The 21,153-nt window shown below is 42.7% G+C and overlaps 1 protein-coding gene across 3 annotated transcripts in view; it reads right to left on the bottom strand.

Moving 5' to 3' along the window:
• Positions 1-21,153, bottom strand: part of SPACA7 (sperm acrosome associated 7) — a 58,479-nt gene that overhangs the window by 21,945 nt on the left and 15,381 nt on the right. For all 3 annotated transcript variants that reach the window (XM_003832095.5, XM_057299618.1, XM_057299619.1), the window contains exons 2-5: positions 19,830-19,886; positions 14,804-14,893; positions 13,767-13,874; positions 11,759-11,854 (exon numbers count right to left, since the gene is read on the bottom strand). In XM_003832095.5, the coding sequence (XP_003832143.3) occupies positions 11,759-11,854; positions 13,767-13,874; positions 14,804-14,893; positions 19,830-19,886 (351 nt within the window). The remainder of the gene's footprint in view (positions 1-11,758; positions 11,855-13,766; positions 13,875-14,803; positions 14,894-19,829; positions 19,887-21,153) is intronic.

The raw sequence follows: 21,153 nt of genomic DNA, 5'->3' as shown, positions 1-21,153 counted from the left end.
AAAGTTAATTTGTTATCAGTTTAAAATAACTTGTTATAGGATGTGTTTTTTAGGTTTCCTAGTAACCACAAAGCAAAAATCTGTAATAAATACACTAAAAACAAACACATAGACCAAGGAGACAGAATAGGGAATCTAGAAATAAATCTATGCATTTACAGCCAATTCATTTTCAACAAAGGCACTAAGAACATACATTTGAAAAAGGATAGTCTCCTTTATAAATGGTTCTGGGAAAACTGGACATTCATATGCAGAAGAATGAAACTTGACCCCTATCTCTCACCCATATACAAAAATCAACTCAAAATGGGTTAAAAACTTCAATGTAAGACCTGAAACTATGAAAACATTAGAAGTAAACATTAGAAAACCACTTTAGAACATCTGTCTGGGCAAATATTTTTTGAGTAAGACCTTAAAAGCACAGGCAACAAAAGCAAAAATAGACAATTAGGATTATATCAAGCTAAAAAGCTCCTACACAACTAATGAAACAATCAATAAGGTGAAGAGACAAAGAATGGGAGAAAATATTTGCAAACTATCCATCTGACAAGAAATCAATTACCAGAATATCAGAATATATAAGGAACTCAAACAACTCTGTAGCAAAAACAAAAAACAAAAAACAAAAAAACTAATTTAAAAATGGGCAAAAGATCTGAACTGACATTCTCAAAAGAAGCCATACAAGTGGCCAACAGGTATGTGAAAAGCATTAATCACCAGGGAAATGCAAATCAAAACCACAATGAGATACCATCTCATCCCAGTTAAAATAACTTTTCAAAAACACAGGAAATGTCAGATGCTGGCAAGGATGGGGAACAAGGGGGAATCCTTGTACATTGTTGGTGGGAGTGTAAACTAGTTCAGCCACTATGGAAAACAGTGTAGAGGTTCCTCAAACAACAACTAAAAACAGAACTACCATATGATCTAGGAAGCCCACTGATGTGATGGGTATATGTCTAAAAGAAAGCAAATCAGTACATCAAAGAAATCTCTACACTCCCATGGCCATTGCAGTTCTGTTTACAATAGACCAAACATGGTATCAACGTAAGTGTCCATCAGTGGATAAACGAATAAAGAAAATATGGCACACATACACATGGAATACTAATGGAATACTATTCAGTCATAAAAAAACAAAATCCTGTCAATTGCAGCAACACAGGTGGAACTGAAGGACATTAGGTCAAGTGAAAGGCACACAGAGCCTAATATCATATGCTCTCACTCATATGTTGGAGCTAAAAAAATTGATCTCATGGAGGTAGAGAGTGCAATGGTGGTTACCAGAGGCTGGGAAGGTAAAAGGGGAGAAGGAAATAGAGAGAGATTGGTTAATGGGAACAAAAATACAGTTAGATAGAAGGAATAAGTTCTAGCATTTGGCAGCACGGTAGGGTGATTACAGTTAACAATATGTTATTGTATATTTCAAAAGTACTAGAAGAGAAGATGTGGAATGTTCTCAACCCAAAGAAATGATAAATGATTGAGGTGGTGGACATCTCAGTTACCCAGATTTGATCATTACACATTGTATGCATATAGCACAATGTTAAATGTGCCCTGTAAATATGTGCAACTATTATATATGAATTAAAAACTGAAAAACCAGATAGTATGTGGTGTAATAAGAAAAAAGGGAATTAGGGACATTTAAAAAGTTGTAAGTACAAAGGTGTTTAGTAGAACAAAAATATAAACTTTCTTAAATACCCAAAATTTTTTTTTTATAATTTAAAGAACAGGAATATTTACTTCCTAAAAAAAACATAGCAAATGTAACACAATCTACATAATTTTATGATATTTTGACAGGGTCGTGATGAATTATCAGTCACACTGATAATGTAAATGAGCTTAACTCATCCATTAATTATTTTTTTTAGTTTTCCTGAGAAAGTAAGATCCAAGTATATGCTGTATACTTAAGTGATGTTGAGTGGTTAAAAATAAAGAAATGGACGGACAACATTTTGCTTATCCATGTATTCGTCAGTGGGCACTGGATTGCTTCTATGTTTTTGCTATTGTGAATAATGCTATGAACACAGGGGTATAAATGCCTCTTCAAAACCCTGCTTTCAGTTATTTTGGGTGTATACCCAGAAGTGTAATTGCTGGGTCATACAGTAATTCTATTTTTTATTTTTTTGAGGCACCACCATACTGTCTTCTGCAGTGGCTGCACCATTTTACATTCCCACCAACAGTGCACAAGAATTCCAATTTCTCTGCATCCTCCCCAGTACTCACTATTTTTTTAATAGTCTGAATTGGACTACTCAGGTGCGTCATATAAGTGGAATCACACAGTATTTGTCCTTCTGTGATTGGTTTATTTCACTTAGCATAATATCTGCAAGGGTCATCACTGTTTTACTATGTGTCAGAATTTTATTTCTTTTTAAGGCCAAGTAATTTGCAAATTATATATCTGATTAGAGATTAATATTCAGAATATATAAAAACTCCTAAAACCCAACAACAAACAACTTTTATAATTTAAACAACAAGAAATATATATATATTTTTAATTGTACTTTAAGTTCTAGGGTACATGTGCACAATATGCAGGTTTGTTACATATGTACACATGCGTCATGTTGGTGTGCTGCACCCATTAATTCGTCATTTACATTAGGTATATCTCCTAATGCTATCCCTCCCCCATCCCTGCACCCCATCACAGGCCCCGGCATGTGATATTCCCCTTCCTGTGTCCAAGTGTTCTCATTGTTCAATTCCCACCTATGAGTGAGAACATGTGGTGTTTGGTTTTTTGTCCTTGTGATAGTTTGATGAGAATGATGGTTTCCAGTTTCATCCATGTCCCTAAAAAGGACATGAACTCATCCTTTTTATGGCTGCATAGTATTCCATGGTGTATATGTGCCACATTTTCTTAATCCAGTCTATCATTGATGGACATTTGGGTTGGTTCCAAGTCTTTGCTATTGTGAATAGTGCCACAATAAACATACGTGTGCATGCATCTTTATAGCAGCATGATTTACAATCCTTTGGGTGTATACCCACTAATGGGATGGCTGGGTCAAATGGTATTTCTAGTTCTATATCCTTGAGGAATCGCCACACTGACTTCCACAATGGTTGAACTAGTTTACAGTCCCAACAACAGTGTAAAAGTGTTCCTATTTCTCCACATCCTCTTCAGCACCTGTTGTTTCCTTACTTTTTAATGATCACTATTCTAACTGGTGTGAGATGGTATCTCATTGTGGTTTTGATTTGCATTTCTCTGATGGCCAGTGATGATGAGAATTTTTTCATGTTTCTGTTGGCTGCATAAATGTCTTCTTTTGAGAAGTGTCTGTTCATATCCTTTGCCCACTTTTTGATGGGGTTGTTTGTTTTTTTCTTGTAAATTTGTTTGAGTTCTTTGTAGATTCTGGATATTAGCCCTTTTTCAGATGAGTAGATTGCAAAAATTTTCTCCCATTCTGCAGGTTGCCTGTTCATTCTGATGGTAGTTTCTTTTGCTGTGCAGAAGCTCTTTAGTTTAATTAGATCCCATTTGTCAATTTTGGCTTTTGTTGCTATAGCTTTTGGTGTTTTAGACCTGAAGTCCTTGCCCATGCCTATGTCCTGAATGGTATTGCCTAGGTTTTCTTCTAGGGTTTTTATGATTTTAGGTCTAACATTTAAGTCTTTAATCCATCTTGAATTAATTTTTGTATAAGGTATAAGGAGGGGATCCAGTTTCAGCTTTCTACATATGGCTAGTCAGTTTTCCCAGCACCATTTATTAAATAGGGAATCCTTTCCCCATTCCTTGTTTTTGTCAGGTTTGTCAAAGATCAGATGGTTGTAGATGTGTGGTATTATTTCTGAGGGCTCTGTTCTGTTCCATTGGTCTATATCTTTGTTTTGGTACCAGTATCATGCTGTTTTGGTTACTGTAGCCTTGTAGTATAGTTTGAAGTCAGGTAGCGTGATGCCTCCAGCTTTGTTTTTTTGGCTTAGGATTGTCTTGGCAATGTAGGCCCTTTTTTGGTTCCATATGAACTTTAAAGTAGTTTTTTCCAATTCTGTGAAAAAAGTCATTGGTAGCTTGATGGGGGTGGCATTGAATCTATAAATTACCTTGGGCAGTATGGCCATTTTCATGATATCTATTCTTCCTATCCATGGGCATGGAATGCTCTTCCATTTGTTTGTGTCCTATTTTGTTGAGCAGTGGTTTGTTGTTCTCCTTGAAAAGGTCCTTCACATCCCTTGTAAGTTGGATTCCTAGGTATTTTATTCTCTTTGAAGCAATTGTGAATGGGAGTTCACTCATGATTTGGCTCTCTGTTTGTCTGTTACTGGTGTATAAGAATGCTTGTGATTTTCGCACATTGATTTTGTGTCCTGAGATTTTGCTGAAGTTGCTTATCAGCTTAAGGAGATTTTGGGCTGAGACGATAGGGTTTTCTAAATATACAATCATGTCATCTGCAAACAGGGACAATTTGACTTCCTCTTTTCCTAATCAAATACACCTTATTTCTTTCTCCTGCCTGATTGCCCTGGCTGGAATTTCCAACACTATGTTGAATAGGAGTGGTGAGAGAGGGTATCCCTGTCTTGTGCCAGTTTTCAAAGGGAATGCTTCCAGTTTTTGCCCATTCAGCATGATATTGGCTGTGGGTTTGTCATAAATAGTTCTTATTATTTTGAGATACTTCCCATCAGTACCTAATTTATTGAGAGTTTTTAGCATGAAAGGCTGTTGAATTTTGTTGAAGGCCTTCTCTGCATCTATTGAGATAATCATGTGGTTTTTTCTTTGGTTCTGTTTATATGCTCGATTACGTTTATTTATTTGCGTACATTGAACCATCCTTGCATCCCAGGGATAAAGCCCAGTTGATCATGGTGGATAAGCTTTTTGATGTGCTGCTGGATTCGGTTTGCCAGTATGTTATTGAGGATTTTTGCATCAATGTTCATCAGGGATATTGGTCTAAAATTCCCTTTTTTTGTTGTGTCTCTGTCAGGCTTTGGTATCAGGATGATGCTGGCCTCATAAAAATGAGTTAGGGAGGATTCCCTCTTTTTCTATTGATTGGAATAGTTTCAGAAGGAATGGTACCAGCTCCTCCTTGTACCTCTGGTAGAATTCGGCTGTGAATCCATCTGGTCCTGGACTTTTTTTGTTTGGTAGGCTATTAATTATTGCCTCAATTTCAGAGCCTGTTATTGGTGTATTCAGGGATTCAACTTCTTCCTGGTTTAGTCTTGGGAGGGTGTACGCGTCCAGGAATTTATCCATTTCTTCTAGATTTTCTAGTTTATTTGCGTAGAGGTGTTTAGAGTATTCTCTGATGGTAGTTTGTATTTCTGTGGGATGGGTGGTGATATCCCCTTTACCATTTTTTGTTGCGTCTGTTTGATTCTTCTCTCTTTTCTTCTTTATCAGTCTTGCTAGAGGTCTATCAATTCTGTTGATCTTTTCAAAAAACCAGCTCCTGGATTCACTGATTTTTTGAAGTGTTTTTTGTGTCTCCATCTCTTTCAGTTCTGCTCTGATCTTAGTTATTTCTTGCCTTCTGCTAGCTTTTGAATATGTTTGCTCTTGCTTCTCTAGTTCTTTTAATTGTGATGTTAGGGTGTCAATTTTAGATATTTCCTGCTTTCTCTTGTGGGCATTTAGTGCTATAAATTTCCCTCTACATACTGCTTTAAATGTGTCCCAGAAATTCTGGTATGTTTTGTCTTTGTTCTCATTGGTTTCAAAGAATATCTTTATTTCTGCCTTCATTTTGTTATGTACCCAGTAGTCATTCAGGAGCAGGCTATTCAGTTTCCATGTAGTTGAGTGGTTTTGAGTGAGTTTCTTAATCCTGAGTTCTAGTTTGATTGCACTGTGGTCTGAGAGACAGTTTGTTATAATTTCTATTCTTTTACATTTGCTGAGGAGTGCTTTACTTCCAACTATGTGGTCAATTTTGGAATAAGTGTGATGTGGTGCTGAGAAGAATGTATATTCTGTTGATTTGGGGTGGAGAGTTCTGTAGATGTCTATTAGGTCCTCTTGGTGCAGAGCTGAGTTCAATTCCTGGATATCCTAAGAACAAGGAATATTTATCTCCTGAAGAAACATAGCAAATGTAACACAATCCACATAATTTTATAATATTTTGATAGAGTTGTGATGAATTATCTGTCACATCCATAATGTAAATGGGCTTAACTCATCCATTAATGTTACCCATCCTAATGATTGTGAGGTAATATCTCATTGTAGTGTTGATTTATATTTCCCTAATGATTGGTGATAATGAACATCTTTTCATGGACTTATTGGCCATGTATATCTTCTTGGAAAAAAGTCTCTATTCAAGTCCCTTGCTAATTTTTAGATAGAGTTATTTGTTGTTGGGTTTTAGGAGTTTTTAAAATATATTCTCAATATTAATCTCTATCAGATATGTAATTTCCAAATTACTTGGCCTTAAAAAGAGAGAAAATTCTGACACATGCTAAGACAGGGATGAACCTTGAAGACATTATGCTAAGTGAAATAAACCAATCACAGAAGGACAAATACCATGTGATTCCACTTATGTGAGGCACCTGACTAGTCAAATTCATAGAAACAGAAAGTAGAATGGTGGCTGCCAGAGCCTGGAGGGAGGCAGAAAGGGGAGTTATTCCTTAATGGTACAGAGTTTCAATTTGGGGTGATAGAAATAATTCTGGAGACAGATGGTGGTGATGGTTAGACAGCATTATGAATATGTTTAACATCATGGAACTGTACAGTTAAAAATGGTTACCATGGCAAATTATGTTGTGGGTATTTTAGCACAATTTAAAAAATTGAAGAAAAAAGCAAATGAATAAAAATAAAAGTTTAAATGGTAAACTAAAAAGTAAAGAATGGACAAAATATATCTTATTATTTAATATGAAAGCAGAGAGATAGTGGTCCTTATGGCAGAGAAAGAAATATCCAATCCTCAAAACATTAACATGACAAAGAAAGTATCTTTTCGATGCTAAAAGTTGGAATTCACAATGAAGATATAATATTCATAAAAATCTATGCACCAAGTAACACAGGAATCATACTCATAAAGCAAAAACTACAGAAAATGCAAGGAGACACAGACAGAAAAATATTTATAATAGAGAATTTTTACACTATTCTTAACAAAAGACAGGTTGAATAGGTGTAAAATGTAAGAGGAGACTTAAACAACATAATCAAAAGGTTGTTGTTATTAACACACACCAGATTCCAGTTAAATCTTGACACTGGAGAATACACCTGTTTCTCAAGTGCTTATGGAACATTCACAAAAATTGAGTATGTTTATGTAACCATGAACAAATTTTGTAAAGTAAAACTATTACAAACAGTACTTTCTGATCACAGGGCAATAAAACTAGAAATTATTATGAAAAACAAAGACAAAATGCCCTGCTACCTGGGAATTGGAAAACTTTTGGTTAAAAGGGAAATACAAGCTAAAATGATAAATTTCTGGAAAATAATAATGAAAACACTATACACGAGAATCTGTGAAATACATTTAAAGAAACACAGCACTAAACACTTATTGGTAAAAGGAAAAAAATAAAAGAATTACTCAGGTCTAAAACTAGAAAAAGAGCAAGAAAGTGAACTATAAGAGAAAATAAAGAAGGTAATATTAGTGACAAAGGCAGAAATTAATGAGGTAAAGAAGAAAATACATCCTGGCTAACATAGTGAAACCCCGTCTCTACTAAAAATACAAAAAATTAGCCGGGCATGTTGGCGGATGCCTGTAGTTCCAGCTGCTCTGGAGGCTGAGGCGGGAGAATGGCATGAACCCGGGAGGCGGAGCTTGCAGTGAGCCAAGATCGCGCCACTGCACTCCTGCCTGGGTGACACAGCGAGACTCTGTCTTAAAAAAAAAAAAAAAAAAAAAAAAAGAAGAGAATACAATGGAGCTAATTAGTATATCAAAACACTGGATTTTGTCTTAAAATTTATATGGAATGAAAAAAGAGCTTGCATAGCCAAAGCAAGACTAAGCAAAAAGAACAAATCTGGAGGCATCACATTATCTGACTTTAAACTATACTATAAGGCTATAGTCACCCAAACAGAATGGTACTAGTATAAAAATAGGCACATAGACCAAAAGAACAGAATAGAGAACCCAGAAATAAAGCCAAGTCCTTACAGCCAACTGATCTTCAACAAAGCAAACAAAAACATAAAGTGGAGAAAGGACACCCTATTCAACAAATGGTGCTGGTATAATTGACAAGCCACATGTAGAAGAATGAAACTGGATCCTTGTCTCTCAGCTTATACAAAAATCAACTCAAGATGGATAAAGGACTTAAATTTAAGACCTGAAACCATACAATTCTAGAAGATAACATTGGAAAAAACCCTTCTAGACATTTGCTTAGGCAAAGACTTCATGAGCAAGAACCCAAATGCAAATACAACAAAAACAAAGAGATGGGACTTAATGAAATGAAAAAGCTTCTGCACAGCAAGAGAAATAATCAGTAGAGTTAACAGACAATCCACAGAGTGGGAGAAAATCTTCACAATCTATACATTTGATAAAGGACTAATATCCAGAATCTACAATGAAAAAATCAGCAAGAAAAAACAAACAATCCCATCAAAAAGTGGGCTGAGGACATGAATAGACAATTCTCAAAAGAATATATACAAATGGCCAACGAACAGTTGAAAAAATGCTGAACATCACTAACGATCAGGGAAATACAAATCAAAACCACAATGCTATACCACCTCACTCCTGCAAGAGTGGCCATAATCAAAAAATCAAAAAATAATAGATGGTGATGTGGATGTGGTGAAAAGGGAACGCTTCTCCACTGCTGGTGGGAATGTAAAGTGGTACAACCACTGTGGAAAACAGTGTGCAGATTCCTTAAAGAACTAAAAGAAGAACTACCATTTGATCCAGCAATCCTACTACTGCATATCTACCCAGAGGAAAGGAAGTTATTATATGAAAAAGACACTTGCACATACATGCTTATCACAGCACAATTTGCAATTGCAAAAATATGGAATCAGCCCAAATGCCCATAAATGAATGAGTGGATAAAGAAATTGTGGTATATATATGCTATGGAATACTACTCAGGTATAAAAAGAAATGAAATAATGGCATTCATAGCAACCTGGATGGAACTGGAGACCATTATTCTAAGTGCAGTAACTCAGTAATGGAAAACCAAACATCGTATGTTCTCACTCATAAGTGGGAGCTAAGCTATCAGGATGCAAAGGCATAAGAATGACACAACGGACTTTGGGAACTTGGGGGAAAGTGTGGGAGGGGAGTTAGGGATAAAAGACTACAAATTGGGTACAGTGTGTACTGTTCGGATGATGGGTGCACCAAAATCTAAGAAATCACCCCTAAAGAACTTATTCATGTAACCAAACACCACCTGTTTCCCAAAAACCAATGGAAATTAAAAAAATCCCTGGATTTCAGAAAAAACGATAAACCAGACAGATCACTGGCTTACTTGATCAAGAAGAAAATGATTAAGCATAAATTTACAAAACAAGAAATCATAAAGGGGAAATAACAATGGAAACAAGTAAGTTTTTTTAAAATCAGGAGATGATTTAAAGATCTCTATTCAAATACATTTGAAAACCAAGAAGAAGTAGATAACTTCCTAGGGAAATATAGATGGCTAAATTGACCCCATTGATTAAGAAACCTGAAGAATCACTTTTCCTAGAAGAAATAAAGTTATTAAGGAACTACCCCAGAAAAAGCACCAGGAAGAGGTGGTTTCACAGGGATTTCTCATAAATTTTAAAAGACAAAATGCTTCTGATGCTCTAAAGAACCAAAAAGGAAAGAAAAATTTCTAATTTTTATTATAAATTTTTTATTGTAACATCAGTATTTCAACCTGATAAAGATAGGTTTAAAAAAAAACCCAACCATAGACTAGAGTCATTTGTATATTTGGATGCAGAAATATGAAATAAAATATTGGCAAGTTGAATCTAATACCATTCTAAGAATATAATCAACATGACCAAATGGAATTTATTTTAGAAATGCAAGGTTGGTTCAGTATTAGGAAACTCATTAATATCATTCACTATATTTAATAGATCTAAAGAAAAAAACTATTGGCTCCAAAAATGATAAAAAAGACTTTGACAAAACGTAAAATGGTTGATGGATGCTTTCCTTACATGTTCAAATGTGTGTGCCTCAGTCCCAAAGCCAGAATCCTACTTACTGGATAAACATTATAGGCATTTCTACGAAGGCCATGAACAAGGCAAGAATGCCCACTCACTCCACTACTATTAAACATTATCCTGGATATATCAGTCAATGCAATTAGGCAAGAGATATCAATGAGATGCATAAAAATTGGTAAAGAAGAAGAAAACCGTTTCTATTTAACAGATGTTAATACAGCAGATCTGGAAAACCCTAGATAATTAATGATAAAGCTAACTCAAACAAGAAAATAATTCAGTAAGATAGCAGGATAAAATTAACCTATAGAAATCAAGGCATTCATATAAAAGACCAGTTAAAGTACACAATGATAGATAAAATCTTGCTTGTAATAGCAAGAAAGTAGACTGAATACTTAGGAATAAGCTTATCATGACAGTATAACACCTATACAAGGAAGACTTAAAAATATTCCTGAAAGATAGGAAATGACATTGAACAAACAGAAGGACATTACTTATTCTTAGATAGATCCACTCAACATTGTAAAACTGCCAGTTATTTTCTAAATTACTTTACAAATGTAAAGCAATCCCAATAAAAACATAAACTCAAGGAAAGGAAATGAGACATGTTACCAAAAATATAATCAGGGAAACATGGAAAAAGAAAAGCTAAAAAAACTAAAAGAGGGAAGTGTGTCCCAGAGGTTAAAATACACTGAATAACACACTGTGGTGCTGGCCCCTTAGTAGAGGAATGTGCTTCATGGCCCAGACAGGACAGTCACACACAGAAAAACTTCGTGTGTAATACGTGTGGCTTTGCAAATCATGGGACAAAGATGGACTTTTAAAAAAATGGTTCAGGGATAACTGTGTAGCCATTCGTAAAAATATAAAATTAGGAACACCTCACACCATGCTCAGAGATAAACTCCAAATGGATCCAAGAGCTAACGTAGCAGATGAAGTCCTATAAATACTGGAGGAAAACAAATTCTTCTTTAGCCTCAGTGTGGAGACAGACTTTCTAACTCAGAAAGTCAAAAGCTAAAGGCAGTCAGAGATTGATAATTTTGGCTACACAAAAATTGACGTTTTTTTGCATGAAAAATTATAAACGTAGTCAAAAGTCAACTAACAAACCCCAACAATTATCCATCTATCATCTATCTGTCTATCATCTTTCTCTCTCTCTCTCTAAATGTTTGTTCTTAAAATATAAACAGCTTTGAGAAATGAGGCTAAAAGACCAAAAACCTAAAGGAAAATGGGAAATTGTAATGAATGCAACATTTACAAAAGTGGTATAAAAATGGCCCTTAAACATACGAGATGTTTAAACTCACTCATAATGAGACAATTGCAAACAAAAGCAGTACTGAAATACCACTTCTCACCATGATGTTGGTGGAAACCTAATGGCATAACAAGGCATACTGGCGAGGCTGGAGGGAGACAGTCACCTCACACACTCATGCCTCCGTTTCTCCCACAGAGCTCTCAGTGTGGGCAGGGCACATTTACCTTTACTGGAAACACTCTTCTCACTGCCAGGAGACACCTGTGGCCCATGATAATTCTCAGAAGGATCGTCATGGAGATTTGCATTAGCATTGGCTTCTTTAATGACAAATATGGAAAAAATGGGGAAAATGTCCTTGATTACACACTTATAAGCACTTTGGTCATTTATTTATTTAAACATGCTAAGTTGAGATGCTAATATCATTTTCAAGTTTTATTTGAAAATATGTTTTGGAAACTCAATATGTGAATACAGAGCCAGGCCTCATCTGACTATTAAAACTAGATATTCACTCCTCCACATGTCCTTTGACCCAACATCCCAATGCTAAGAATTGACCCTGGAGATAATTCCCGACAATATGAAAATACCTGTGCTGCAGGCTGCTCACTGCAGCTGTGTTTGAGATGGCAAAATATTGCAAACAATGGAAAGATACATACAAAAGATAGTGACTGCAGAACTGGGGTAGGAAGAAAGGAGTGTGGCCAGGAAAGGAGGATTTGCACAGATCTGTGATTTGCACAGAAGTGTTTCCTAGCTCTTTCTGTGGAGAGGGCCTGGAAGCAATGCTGTGCCATTGAACTTAGCAAGCATCCAGTTATTGGCTCACAATCAGTAACGGTGTTAGTGTTTTATAACCCACAGACTATAGTAAATCCCTAGTAGCCCATGTAGACAGTAATAAGCAACCGAATACATAAACAGGGGAGGAGGGGCAGCTCTTTCTTAAAGCAGAATCCCAATTAATAAATGGAGAAGCAATGGCAGAAAGAGAAACTCGCCAGTTGGCAAACACCACACTGACCACCAGGCAGACAAATTCGGAGGTATTCATATTAATTTTAAATAAAATCTTATTCCTGTTTAAGTCCTGAAAAAATTGAGTTCAATGTTTCCCAACTCCAGACTCTGTCTTACTGGGGGGACTGTTCAGGGTAATGGATTGGGATGCAGATTCCTGGGCTCCTGCAGAAATGCTTGGCTCCTGGCACACCATCAGATACTGGAGCTGTGACCTGGTCCTGTGTGTGGGGAACACCACAGATGTCCTACATGTGTGTCCTGGTGATATGGTTTGGCTCTGTGTCCCCAACCAAATCTCATGTCTAAATGTAATCCCCGGTGTTAGGGGAGGGACCTGGTGGGAGATGATTGGATCATGGGGGCAGAGTTGCTCCTTGCTGTTCTCATGATAGTGAGTTCTCATGATAGTGAGTTCTCATGAGGTCTGGTTATAAGTGTGTGGCACCTCCCCCTTCACTCTCTCTCTCCTGTCTCCATGTGAAGATGTACTTGCTTCCTCTAGGGTCTTCTGCCATGACTGTAAGTTTCCTGAGGGCTCCCAGCCATGCCTCATGCACAGCCTGCAGAACCATGAACAAATTAAGCCTCTTTTCTTTATAAATTACTCAGCCTCAGGTAGTTCGTTATAGCAGTGTGAGAATGGACTCATATACCTGGGTATATACATGTGCCCTTTCTGGTTTTGAATCTCCAGGGTAAAGAGGAGGTATTTTGCCCCTCCATGGGGTCCAAGTATCTTATCCTCTGAACCTTTGCACACTGATTTTTTTCCCAGCAGACTCATCTGTTGGAGGGAGGCTTTTCCCTACTTCTGGGGGACCCCCCTGGGGGCACTCTGGCTCTCTCTGCACCTGCCCTGTGAAGGAGAAGTGACTTAGCTGAAGCTTTGGGAGAGGGGGCTAGGCATTGTGGCAGCACCTGCCTCCCTGTCTTGGCATCTGCCTGCCCATGAGACATTTCTGCTGTGCTTCCCTGGGCTGTGTTTTTTCCAGGGTCGGCCCCACAGCAGGGGGTGAGGAAGCTGGGGGTCCCTCAGCCCCGACAGAGACTGGGAGATCTGCCCAACCAGGGGAAGTGGGCACATTCTCCCACCAAGGGTTTATCCTCCGGGAAGGAGATGTTTCCGCCTGCGTCTGCCTGCCTCCTACCTCTCCCGTTACAGCTGGACTTGGGAAGGGGTAATTACTGGGTTGCATTTACCATCATTGGAAATTTTGTCCTCAATGCCAGGAGACAATTGTAAGTTCTCTAATAATTCATGATAATTCTCAGAATCACCAGCTTGATAATTCTCATCAATACCAGCATCTTCAATGAAGAACATGGAAAAAAATGGGGAAAAGTTTTCTTGATTACACAGGTATAAACATTTTTGGCCCATGCTTTATTTTACAATATATGGTTGGGATGTTAGTACAGTTTGCAAGCTCTATTTGGAAATGTGCGTTGGTAAGTGAAGGTATAAACAGAGTCAGGTGCCCTCTGACTCCCTTGAACCAACAGTGTGGACCTTGGCAGATGGCAGGTGAACCAATCCTAGGAACTGGAATTTACATTCTGGGTGCAAGATTTCAAGAGAGTGCTGAACTTTCCTGCTGCCGAATACATTTTCATGCACTGCGTGGGGATTTCTGATTCCCAGTTCTCTCCTTGGCAACTGTTGATTCAGTACTCTGTCTTGGTTCTACATGTGCTGTTCTATTTCCTTGCATATGTCTTTGACCATGTGAAGCTGCACTTGGGGAAGGCCATTCTTTGTGTTGGTTCATGACTCACTGTGTGGCTTGGGCAAGTCATTTGCTAGACCTTGGTTTTACCTTCTGTCAAATGGGGTGATGATAACTGCCCTGCTCTCTCAGAAGCCTTGGGTGAGCATGAAGTGAGAGCATGGGCGTGTGTGGGAGGAACTGTAAAGTGTTGGTTAGTGCAGGGTTCTCAGGTTCTTGTGCCCTGTGTTCCTGCAGTGGCTCCCGAGGGCGAGAACGTGCCTGAACACACACTCCAGAGATCCCAGAGTAAAGGGAATTATCCCTGCCAGTCTAGGGTTGACTTCCTCTGTCTCGGGAAGCTGTAGAAATGGTTTTAGATGCCATATTGTTCACATCTCCATGTGCCTTTGCCCCAGAAGTAGCTGGTCTTAATGCTCAAATTATAGGGTCACGTATTCCATACCACAGACCTCCAGGAATAAAGGCAATTAGAGGGTTAGAAAGGGGTGTGCTTGCTTTTCTCCTTACGTATCGGTGTTGATAATGTTGATGCTGTACTTGGCATTTCGCTCGGTGTTGTTTTATTCAGATCCAAAATCTCCTGGACCAGAATTTCATCTTGGGAGAAGCACACAAGATCACATTAGAGTCAGCCCCACAGGGCTGGCCCTTGGCTCCTGTCCCCTAAGGCCATCTGTACACACAGTGAATGGGAAACAGGAACTCCGGGAACCCAGGGGATGTGGGACTTGACTTTCGAAAGAACCTTCTCTGGGTGGGCAGGCCGCTGCCTCCCTCAATAATTTCAGAAAAACTGAGACCATTTGGACGTTTTGGACACTGAACATTGCCCCCCAAAGGTACAAGGCTGGACGCTTGGCCCACACGTGGTCCTAAGTCTCCTTCCTTCCCTGGGTCCCTCTGTCCCATCTCTGAGGCTCTCCCAAAGCTGCCCTCTGTGTGTGAGTGAGCGTCGCTCCTGATCTCTGTGTCAACACAGCCGCATTTTCTTCTTTTACGTCCCTATGGGTTCTCCTAGGGAGCTTTTACCATGAGAGCCCTGAGCTTTGTGTCTGACAGACCCGGAAAAAACACACGAGCTCTGCTCCCACCAGAATGTGATCTTGGACAAGCGTCCTCACGGCTCTGGGCTTTGGTTTCCTGTCTGTAAAATGGGGGTGTGTATTTGCCTGTGGGCTTTTCTGAGGGTCCAATAAAGCAGTGTATGCAGAAGGCGCTCAGCATGGAGCCTGGGCCATGGCCAGGTGTTGTGGCCACCGAGAGTCACCGCTGTCTCTGCAGCACAGTCACCAGGCCAGGCTGCAGTGCTGGGCTGGGCAGTGGGTCCTGGTTTGCTGGGACCCTCTGGGTTTAGCCCAGAAAGTCCCTCAACGAGGAGCTCCTCAGCCCCAGGCAAAGTGGGTGTCTGGTCACCCCAGGACCAGCTCGTGCGGAATTCAAAGGTAAAGGGGAAGAGGCTGGAAATGCCACTGGAAACGAAGATGTCACCAATACGACCGATAAAAAAGCTTTGTCCTGGGCTCTTGGTGTCTCGCCCAGCAGCCGCGCTGTCCCTCTTTCTCGCTCACAGAGCTGGGTTTTGGCAATGTGTGCCCCCAGTGAGGCCCCCTGTGGCCGGGTGGGCTACAGCCCTGTAAGGTAGGAGGAGTCTACCAGCTCTGCAAGGAATTTGCTCCTCCTGATAAAAGGGGAACCAGTGTCCAGGCCTGCACCCCCGCCTCCTGCCCTGGGAGTGGACGAGGTGTCTGGCACTGTGGACACCATCCTTGATCATGAGGCACGAGCTTGAGGAGAGGCCAGGACAACCTCAGGGACATGGCCTCGTGTTGTGAAACTGCCAGACCAGAGCTGCGTGCCACCTGCCTCTTAGCCGCGGGTGCCCCAGAATCCCAGCCAAGGGGCTGGGCGCTGCCACTCAGGCTCTGTCCGCTGGGGTCAGTGATTGGACGGAAGCACCAATCTTAGGAATTCCAAGTTCCTAAACAGTCGTGGTGTCCAGTGAGATGGGGTCTTGGAGAAGAGTGGGTATGCATTTGAATGGCAAGCATTTACTGGGCACTCTTCTGAACCAGACACTGCACAGGCACTGGGGGGCCAAGGATGGCCCAGCCTCAGTCCCTGGTCTCTACCCCACTCCAGCCAGCCATGTCCAGGAGGCAGCATTCTACAGCCGTGACCAGGCACAGCAGGTCAGCAGTAACAGAGCTTCCACCAAGGGCAGATGGGCTCCCAGGGCAAATGGGGGCAGGCAGAGGATAGGATTCAGCTGACCAGCCCTAAGAAGTGAGCCCTCCTGGGGCACTGTCTGAACTTCCTGGCCAACTCTGGCTTCAGTTACCCCATTGTTACTGGGAGTCACTCCTGTCCATGGCAGATGGGCTGTCTCTGCAACTCTCCATCTCTAACAACTGCACCCACAGTCCCTGACCTGGCCCAGTGTGACCCAGTCCACTCCATGCCTGAAGCTGGGAGTGGCCTCCTGGGGACCCAAACTCCTCGAGTTGCAGACACCCTGGGATTCCCTGAGGTGGGTGGATGGTGGCCCAGCTGTGGGGAGGCGCACTTCTGCTTGGAGAGCAGTCATGGCTTTGGGGGCCAAAGAGAGGCGGGGGGCCGAGCCACCCCAGGGTGAGCTAGGGCGAAAGGCTGCCTTGACCCTTCCACGGGCCTCCCTACCCTCGGGGAGATTGGTCAGGGCTAGAAAAACGCTTTAGGTAGAGATGAAGCCAGCAGGTGGAACAAGCTCTTTGTTTTAAAACCAAGTCTAACTGCTGATGGTTGAATTTTTTGAGATAGGAGAAGCTAAAATACAATGACCAGACCATCCATCAAAACAGCTGGCCAGGCTGGGCGCAGTGGCTCACTCCTGTAATCCCAGCGCACTGGGAGGCCGAGGTGGGCAGATCACCTGAGGTTAGGAGTTTGAGACCAGCCTAGCCAATATGGTGAAACCCTGCCCTACTAAAAATGCAAAAATTAGCTGGGTGAGGTGGTGCACATCTGTAATCCCAGCTACTCGGGAGGCTGAGGCAGGAGAATCGCTTGAACCCAGAAGGTGGAGGTTGCAGTGAGTTGAGATCTCGCCACTGCACTTCACCCTGGGTGGCAAGAGTGTGAGACTCCATCTCAAAAAAAACAAAAAACAGAAACAGAGCCAACCACACCTGCAGCAGCCAGTCCGGGGGGCTGGCCTGCTCTGCAGTAAGACTTGCAGGAAGTCAGACCTCCTCTAGCAACGACTCAGGCAGCCGAAGCGCAACCCCTGGACCGGCCGGCCCCAGAGGGCCAGGAATGCATCCATCACCGACAGCTCCTCTGGCTTTTGTCCTCGCTTCCAACTCAGAGCCGACCAGAGAAAGCCACACATGCTCCCTCACCAACCCCTCACCGCCCGTCTGATGAGCCACCCCCAGCACACCCAGCTGCAGCCTGCACGGGACCTGGGCTTCCTTTGCCTTAGTGAGGCCCCATCCCCTGCCTGACTCAGAGGCTCTGAAATTGCACGTGATGGTGACTCGGAGGCTTTGAAATTGCACGTGATGGTGGTGACTGCCCTCCCACAGCAAGCTCTGGACAGAGAGTCTCGGCCTGGCCTGCCTGGGTGGGCTTCGCTGACCTCCACAGGGATTTGAATTCTCACTGTCAATGCTTTCAGCTTTCTACCTAGAAGAAATCTGGGGGTGTGGATGGGGGTAAGAGCTGCTGCCTCCTTCTAGGTTTAGTTGGTCAGGACCCAGGAAAAATATCAGAAACGCCAGCCACTCTTTCCTCTTCCAGAATCCTTTTCTGAGGCCACTGTTTCTCCAGGGGTGGCTGAGACACTGGCTGGAGCAGGTGCTGGTCTCAGGACTAAAACTCTCAGAATCTGGCAACCGCCAGATTCACCAGGAAAGTGAGTCCAGTCACAGCCATTCCTTGACCTTGGGGAGTCTAACTCCTGCCTGGGGCAGTTCGCTTGAGTACCCAGAAAGTGGACGGGGCGGCAGGAGCAAGAATGGGAACATCCATTCATTCACTGCAGCGCTCACTCATCCATCCACGTAACCCATCAAACACGCAGGCAGGCAGAGCTTTTCCCAGGCCTCTCCCACCCAGATGTGGAAAGGGAGCAAAGCCTGACTTCTGACAGCAACAGCTCCTAGAAAGGGCCCAGCACCTGGGGGCCCTGCATTCCCACGGGAGCCCCTGTTCAAGGCCGTGCAGCCTTCACAGCCGCAGTCCCAGGCCCTGCCGGATGGAAGGTGGCCCCATCCTCTACCTCGACCCCACTCCACAGGCAATGCTGGCAGAGAAGTCCTGGGAGGTGACTGTTTCCCAAGGGCATCAATGTGAGCAGGGGTCAGGACTGCATGCTCTGAGTCCCAGCATTCTAGGCCTCAGTTTCCCCACATGTAAAACGAGAGGTCAGAGCAGAACTGCGGGCACTGGCTAAAGGTTCACACACTGGAGCGTGGCTGTCCACGTGGAAATGGCCGTGAAGGCAAAGGACACATGGAACTGTGGAGAGCCAGCGTGATGGAAAGACTGAAACATCTCATTAGTAATTTGACACTGATCACATGTTGAAATCATTACGTGAAATAAAATGTTATTGCAATGAGTTTCATCTGTGTCTTTTTTTTTTTTTGAGACAGAGTCTCGCTCTGTTGCCAGGCAGGAGGGCAATGCTGCAATCTCAGCTTACTGCAACCTCTGCCTCCAGGGTTCAAGGGATTCTCCTGTCTCAGCCTCTCAAGTGGTTGGAACTACAGGCACACATCACCACGCCCAGCTAATTTTTGTATTTTTAGTAGAGGCGGGGTTTCACCATGTTGGCCAGGATGGTCTCTGTCTCTTGACCTCGTGATCTGCCCACTTTGGCCTCATCTGTGTCTTTTTAATGTGGCCACTAGACAATGAAAAGCACATCTTCGGCTCATGCTGTGTTTCTATTGGACAGCCCTGGCCCAGGGCAGCGGTTCTCAGCCGGCTGTACTTTAGCATCACCTGCAGAGCCCTAGAGAAGCACAGAGGCACCAGGCTCAGCCAAACCAGCACGGCCTGCATCCCCAGGGTGAGGCCAGGGGGTCTGTAGTTTCCACCATCTTTCCAGGGGGCTGGCAGGGCTGAGGCGGTGGAGGAGGGGACGGCTCAGCCATGGGCCTCTCAGGTGCACAGGAATCGGTGGCATCAGGTTGAATGCGGTGCTGGTGCTGGAGGGCTGGGCCCGGCTTGCCGCTGGGCGCTTCTAACAAGCTCCCCAAACCAGGTGATGCAGATGCTGAGGGTCCTTGGACCTCACTTTGAGAAGCAAGGCTCCCAGGCACCTTTTAGGCATAATGGTCTAAAATTCTGTCTTCCTTAATTTCTTGAGAGTTTGACTCTTAAATGTCAGCAGTAAAGCTATGGGCCATTGGAATATGATTCTAGCCCCAAACCAATCAGTTCCCTCCGCTGTCTGCAGCTCGTACCAGGTTATCTGGGAAACAGCCACAGACAACCATCCAGCCCCCTTCACGTACAGGCCAGAGGTTGATAGGAGGGGCTTCCTTACCTAATAATTCAGACATATCCTCCTGTTTTGAACTGAATGGTATTTCAGTAGGTGAACCTAGAAGGAAATAAAAACCCTATAGTTTAACAATGTTCATTGAATTTGCATATTTTTCTCTTTAAATGGATATGGTTTTGTGGGTGCCCACCAGCCCCCTCTAGAGGAAGGAGCCCTGCCCAAGTTCCAGTCTCTCCTGTGGGTGATGAGAGATGGCCCCAGGAAAGTTCTCTGGGACTTGGCTTTCTTGTCTGGAAAATGTGGAGAAACAGCCACCTCCGGGGTGGCTGTGAGGATGGAGGACAATTGTCCAGGAGCTCTGAGCTGAGCCTGCCCTCCTGGTCCCTGGAATCACCCCTTGAGAGGTCAAGACAACATCCCGGTCGCAAGGATGACTGGGCTCACCCAGCTGCTTTGGGGTGAGCAGAGTAAGAGGGCACGTTCCTCTTGTGAAAGCAGCACTTGGCCCTCCTTTGTGAAAGGCGCCCACAGTGCATGCACCTGGAGGCTTAGAAACATGTTCTGGGGAAATGGGAAACATTGTGCAATGCTGTGGCTGCATCATGAAGACCTGGCTTCATGGCTCTGTTTTAGGAGGGGCAGGACTCAGAGAGATGGGCCACCCCCCTTTCTCCTCCTTCATAAGCAAAGTGATTTCAGGGTGGTCCCATCTGCAGGTAAGAGGTGGGGTCATGTGGGTGAAATGCTGAGGTCTGGAATATGGGTTGTCCACAGGCCCCATGACCTCGTGACCTGTGGCCTCGGCTGCCTGACTGATGGGAGCTGACTGTGCTGAGTGACCCTGAGAGTGGGTGGAGTTCTGAGCACTGCTTTCTCCTTGTTAGCCCCCACCCAGTAGTTCCCCGCTTCTGCCATTCACAGTTTTTCTTTATTGGGGGTGTGGCGTCTCAGCGTCCTGGGGCATTGCTTTGGCTCAAGGTCAAGGTCAGCTTCTTCCTCCAGCCCCGAGGTTGGGCTCAGCAGGGCCACACACCTTCCCTTTCCGAGTGCACAGAGCTTTCCAGTGGTGGCTTCTAGGATCTGAAGTTCCAACACTAAACCAGTGACAAAGCTGATTTCCAAATGGCTTTAATGACAGACAATCTGCATACCAATCGACTCGTCTGCGCACATGCAGGCTCAGAACAATGCGGGAAAATATGCAAAAAGGTCTGAGATGTGATGGCAATTGCTTCCCAGTATGCTGACCTTCGGTAAACGAAACAAACAAAGTACAGTTCTCTTTGGATGAGACATTAATGATCATTAAGAATGGGTACAGCTGCATCGTGCAAGTGCTTTGTTAAAAATATTCTTTTCATTTTGT

This window comes from Pan paniscus, chromosome 14, assembly GCF_029289425.2.
Source record: "Pan paniscus chromosome 14, NHGRI_mPanPan1-v2.0_pri, whole genome shotgun sequence".
NCBI lineage: Eukaryota > Metazoa > Chordata > Mammalia > Primates > Hominidae > Pan > Pan paniscus.
The sequence above is the reverse complement of the archived record's forward strand: the minus strand, read 5'-3'. Positions and strand labels throughout refer to the sequence as shown.